General features: G+C 38.5%; 1 protein-coding gene across 1 annotated transcript; it reads left to right on the forward strand.

The window, feature by feature from the left end:
* Positions 1-827: 827 nt before the first annotated feature.
* On the forward strand, positions 828-5,514 carry LOC139287759 (hydroxylysine kinase-like). The gene is made up of 5 exons (XM_070908928.1): positions 828-831; positions 1,975-2,283; positions 2,983-3,116; positions 3,438-3,618; positions 5,072-5,514. The coding sequence occupies exons 1-5, from the start codon at positions 828-830 to the stop codon at positions 5,512-5,514; spliced, it is 1,071 nt and encodes a 356-aa protein (XP_070765029.1).
* Positions 5,515-6,101: the final 587 nt, after the last annotated feature.

Here is a 6,101-nt window from a genome sequence, read left to right on the forward strand (position 1 = left end):
ATGGATTTGCCTTTTTCAGATATGCAATACAATTCACCAACTTTTAAAAATAGCTTTACATTTAGAGCATCTGTAGAATTCCCTGACCAAGGAGCTACATTTATTAGTACTGTATGTTCTCCCATGTCTTTACAGCTGTGGATAAAATCTGGTGTAATACTGCGCTCCTGTGGTCTACATGAGCTCCTACGTCCAATGGAGGCTGCATTGCCTTTCGTAAAAAAATAAGAAACGATAAGATAAGATAGACTTTATTGTCCTGAAGGAAATTTGCCTTGGAGTACACTGGACCCTTAATCAGCCATGTACTATAATTGTTGTTATTGACTTTCTGGCCAAAAGCACATGTGATGCAATTTTGTATTACTTAATACTGTTTGTGTTTCATACCCAACAATAACTTAAAAAGTACATCAGTGGAACCATAATATGATGGCTCAGTTCAAGAATCTCTTTCCTAAAGATTGGCCAATACAGTATCTCAGAAAGCAGGAAACTTGGTATGTTGCCTCAGGCTCATACTTAACCCACACTTGTTCCACTGACATGTTCATACATTGATTTGTGGCTGTTCCCAATAAAATTGTAACAGCAGAGAGAAATATGCAGCTGCCGAAGAACAGGAACCATGGCTCTCTATAGCGCAGACATAAAGTCTCATATGTATATCTTTCTCCATTATAAGGTGAGGTTGTTTGTCAAGACAGAAGGGCCATCTAGTTTGACGGGCTTCTCCACAAACATAGACAGACAATAAAGCTGATGAAAAGCTCGCAGTGTTTACATTCTCTTCTGCCCATCTCTTCCACACTATCTGCTGAGAGACGATGGGTGAGTCCACTTATTTTCTGTTAAATAACCGGAACATAAAGTCCATTAAAAGCCCAGATATATTCAATTAGTCGTCAGGTCATGGTTAAAGCCTTTCTTAATAAATATGTATTTCTATTACACCTCTATGGAGTGTAATGGTTTGTTTTATTTTTGTCAGTCATTCTGTAGCTCATTTAGTTTGAATAAATGTCTTGCTTTACAATCAGTGTTTATATGAAGCCAACATTAAACATTGTTTATATATTTCACAGTTATTAACTGGTGGTTTATGACAGATGTCAGTGAGCTCTGTAAGTACTGCAAAAGGATGTTGAGAGGTTCTCAAAGATCTTAAACAAAGGATTGTCAATCAGTATATGCATAAATTATAACATAACTTTGATATCAAAGTCCTGATTAAGGCTCCTAGGTTGTAGAGTGTCCACGGTAAAATAGTTCCCTTTGCCTAAGTTTTTTAATGATATTGCCTCCTTGGGGGAGTTAGTAGTAATAGTTTCAATATCCAAAAAAATGTAAATCAGAGACCTTATGAGAGAGTTATTTAAAGTGACATGCAACAGGATAATTAACATCATTGTGCCTAATTCCACTCATGTGTTTGCTAATGCGTTTTTTTATGCTTCTGGTAGTTTTACCAGCACAGATTTTGTCAGAAGGACATTTCAAGATGTAAATAAGTTTCATAGGGTAACTGAAGATAAAGCTTTTTAAAGGGAATTTTTTGCCTGATCTTGATGATGATTAAAAACACGGGGTACAATTGCCACATGAGACAAAAAACATCCTGTAATGGGGGAGGCAACGTTTGTCTGGGGCCGGGAGCAACTAAAGCTTGTTTCTGAGGTTTGATCTTAAAATTGTTGTATCAGACGACTACATTTTGTGGCACCGTGAAAGGGAATAACATACAAACCCTCAACACCACATTATGAGTTACTCCAGTTGTTACACCCTAACAGGCGCAGCAAAACCAAGAGTCTGGACATATTTACATACATACATACAAGTTTCACTCCTTTACATACATACAATTTAACTACTTTGGCCAGTGAAATAGCGAGACTCTCCTAGTACTCTCTCCCTATGAAGATATACTTAGGTTTTGTCAAAATTGTGTTGTGATTTTACTCTTATGTGCAGATAACACCACAGCTGTCAATCCAAAGCCAACATTCACCCTGCAGCAAGCAACCAAACTGACACTGAAACTTTATGGAGTGACCACAACTGAGATCTCCACCCTGCCTAGTTACATAGACCAGAACTTTCTCATAGTGGACACGGAGGGTACCAAGTACGTCCTGAAGATCATGAACTCAGAACAGAGTAAGAACACCACCCTGCTGGGGGTGCAGACCCTCGCCATGTCCTTTCTACGCCAGCATGGAATTCCTGCTCAGACAGCCGTGCCCACCACCACAGGGCAGCTCATGACTATGGAGGAAAAAGGTAACAGCAAAATATCTCTGAAGTCCAATTTCATAAAATCTCACTCACATTGAGTCATGATGCGAACAAAGACAACGGAGTGAATCTCAAGCACATGCAACATGAGGTGATTGGTTAAACTAATGACTGAGGATGCTGTCGCCCATGAAAATACACAAAACAAACCCAATTCAAAAACATCTTAAATGTCTTAAAAGCAGCCAATGCCATGCCCATTTCACACAGAGTGTGAGGACGGGACTACATACTTAACTTAAGGAAATAATAAATTAAAGCTGACTTTATGGGTAAGATTATGTTTAGACCTTAGATTACAGATGGTTGAGTTTAATGCTTAATGTAGTTTGGGTTAGGGTAATAATTCCAAATCTAAACAGCATGGAACTGAAAGAGGCCTAATGGAGTTTGCATGCCAAGCAACGGTGTACATTTGAATTAAAGGACAAGTTACCTTCTCTCCACACAAACTTTCAGCTGTGTTGTCATTTGAGTATGTGTGAGATACTGTAACTTGCTGCAACTAGCTGCCGGGGGCATAGAGAAATTCAGTTAGACCAGGAATGTTATTACTCTCAACAAGGTTGCATAATATGCATGTATATAGCAGGCAACGTTATATGATATTGTAAAGTTCTAAACCAGACTATACAGAGTAATTATGCTTCATTGAACTAAAAATGTTTCACCTTACCTTATTAGACTGCGGACATGGTACTCAGACCCACTGTGTGAGGTTGTTGACTTATCTCCCTGGGAAAACCATCGCAGTCACAATGCAAGATCTTTATCAAGTCGGCAAGTTGGCTGCCACCTTGGATAAGACATTGCAACAAGTAAGTTCAAAGGTAAATCCTACTGCCAATAGACATTTTGGGCAGATGGCTGAGGCAGGAGGTCTCCCCTCACCTTGACTAGCAGATGCTGTGCTAATGGCAGAGTATTTTAGCATCTTTCAGCTCATCACTTGGGTTTCACGGCCTGTAACTTCACTGTTTTGGTTTACTCTCATCAATCTCGTTTACAGCTGTTACACCCAGCTGTTTTCCGCAAAAAAAGCTGTACTTTCTGGGCATCAAACAGCACACTGACAAAGTTAGTGAACATTGTAGAACATTTTGCTGCTGTAGTGTTGAAAACATTTTATTTTTTTTCAGCTGGTATCTCCAAACCTTGATGTCTTACAAAACAATGATGAACTTTGGAGTTTATCCAACATTCCTCTCCTGGAGGGCTTCCTATCAGTGATGGATGGAGATCCCCTGCAGGAAGTGGTCAAAGCAGTCATTGGACAATATAAATCAGATGTGCAGCCCAAAATCAGCTCTTTCCAAAAAGGTAACAGAGATAACAAGTCTATATTCCTTATATTCTGTAGTCATTTGATTTACTATTATACTGTCTTTATGATTCTGCTTGTCATGTTAGATTTTTTTATTGATTATTATTATTATTGTTTTTCTGTATAATTGTAAACACCTTGGTAATCCAGCCCAGTATCTCTCGGAATTATGTTATTATGACAATTGGAGGTTATGGTGGAAAGGCATGTAGCGAGTTTATGTTCTGTAACCTTTTAACCATTATTTTAACCATAATCTTCCCATAACCTTAAAACTACAGTATATTCAATATCAATCAACTTGTAAATTTCTCCAATACATTGGTTTAGAAATGACATTCCCATTGTCCTTAGCTGTTGTTGGTGTTTAGTGCTAATTAGCAAATGTTAGCATATAACAGGCTCAACCAAAATATGTTAGCATTTACCTCAAAGCACCGCTGTACCGAAATATAGCCTCAAAGAGCTGCTGCCATGGCTTTAGACATTTAATCTTGTTATATTAACTATAGATCTCATGACTGAGAGATGACTCATAGTGACTATCCCATAGACCATTATCACCTGACTCTGCAGTTTCCCTCAGCTCTACAGAGCTCACAACTTCTCCGTTTTAGTTCACTCTCACGGCTCTCATTGCATCAAACAGTAAGCAACTGTTTTTTTTCTGTGAAAAAGCTCTAACAACTCGCTGTACAGTACCTTCCCAGCTCCCAAAGACACACAGACAAAGTAAGCAAACAGCTGGTGAACATAGTGGAGCATTTAGTGGCTAAAGAACCAGATATTTCCCTCAGAAGCTAAAATGAGAGTAAATATTGGACATAGATTCATCAGGTGACCACAAACACAAAATAATGCTCCTAATCTCATGGATAGGTGAACAACTAACTGTTTGCTCAGAAGTTTTCAACCTAAAGGATGCTAATATGTAAATAGTGTTTACAGCTTGTTTCCTTTGCCCCCAAGTGCTTTTTGCAGGTTTGACCAAGAGTGTTAGTTGCCTTACCTTACCCATAGTTTATTTGTATATTTATCTAACCTTAGCTATAATGTAGCTGCCATGTGCAGATATTAATTTAAAATACATTTTAAAACATTCATTGAGTATAATCCGGGGTTTGGCAGAACGGTCCAATATCAACATGCTTGTCTGGCGATACGGGGCCATTTTCATCTATTAAATTATATTATTAAGTGTATCGATTACATTTTTATGTTGAATTGTCCAGGGCAAATCCAACAGAGATCACCAGAGCTCTTCACTATGGTAACACTTTACCAATAGATTGATTGGAATTCATCAGAAATCAATGGCTGGATATGAATTTGGCTTGTTTTCACCAGATACTAGAATGGTGCATTTACATCAAATACGTGTACAGTTTTTCCCCCACAGAACATTTAAAGGCACAAAGGTACTATGTGTGTCTTTGCTGTTTCTGACAGGGATAATACATGGTGACTTAAACGACCTGAACATCCTAGTCACACCTGTTGACAACGGGCATCATGAGGTGACAGGCGTCCTTGACTTTTCTATGCTCATGAATGGATGCTTTGTGTTTGAAGTGGCAATAACTATCATGTACATGATGCTGGAGAACCCCAGGCCTTTGGATGTAGGTGGAGCACTGTTAGCGGGGTGGGAGAGCATTATGCCGCTCAATGATGATGAAAGGGATTCCCTCTTCCTGCTGGTCCTCGGTCGCTTGTGCCAGTCTCTGGTTTATGGACGTTACCATGTCAAAAAATACCCAGAAAACAAGGAATATCTCCTGATTACAGCCACAAATGGGACTGCGCTTCTAGTTAAACTCTGGGAGCTGGGCAAGAAAGAAGTCGAAAGGAAATGGTTCACAGATGCCAGCATGTTCTCAGTCAGTGAATAAATGTTTACAAATGTATGAGCATGAAAGAGAATAAAGATTTGCATTTACAAAGAATATCTGAATTGTACATTTATTGCCCATACTTAGGCATGTGTAACCAAAAGAGGGCATACCAAAATCTTGACTGTATATTATTGATTATTAGTAAATTGCTTTTGCTGCTGATGTGACCTCTTTTCTCATCCTACGCATTTCATTTTATTGTTGACCCTGTGTTGACCTATATATGACTAATAAAGCCGAAACTGAAACTAGTTGGTTTACATCCTCCTCTAACATGACACTTTTCTTTTTGGCGACCATCAGTTTGACCACTTACCTTCTGTGAGAATCTGGACCAAAACTCTTATATCACCAGTTTATTAATATTTCCAACTGCACACACAGCGGATTATTGTAGGAACCTTTTATTAATATCCTCCAGTTAACTTTTAGAACTACAGATGGCTTAGTAACATTTGCCTCTGGCTTATTAGAAATGAGAAACCCAGGATTATTTCTTAATAGATTGTCACAATGTATAACTGCATTGGTACCGAGTAGAAAGTAGCTATTTTACTGCTAAAACATTGTTTTGATTAAAGCAC

Source organism: Enoplosus armatus, chromosome 7 (assembly GCF_043641665.1).
Source record: "Enoplosus armatus isolate fEnoArm2 chromosome 7, fEnoArm2.hap1, whole genome shotgun sequence".
NCBI lineage: Eukaryota > Metazoa > Chordata > Actinopteri > Centrarchiformes > Enoplosidae > Enoplosus > Enoplosus armatus.

Excerpts from the sequence above, each read along its gene's own strand:
- LOC139287759 (XM_070908928.1), top strand. Across the intron at positions 2,284-2,982 it reads CATGACTATGGAGGAAAAAG|ACTGCGGACATGGTACTCAG; the intron begins GTAACAGCAAAA and ends TTACCTTATTAG. Across the intron at positions 3,619-5,071 it reads AATCAGCTCTTTCCAAAAAG|GGATAATACATGGTGACTTA; the intron begins GTAACAGAGATA and ends TGTTTCTGACAG.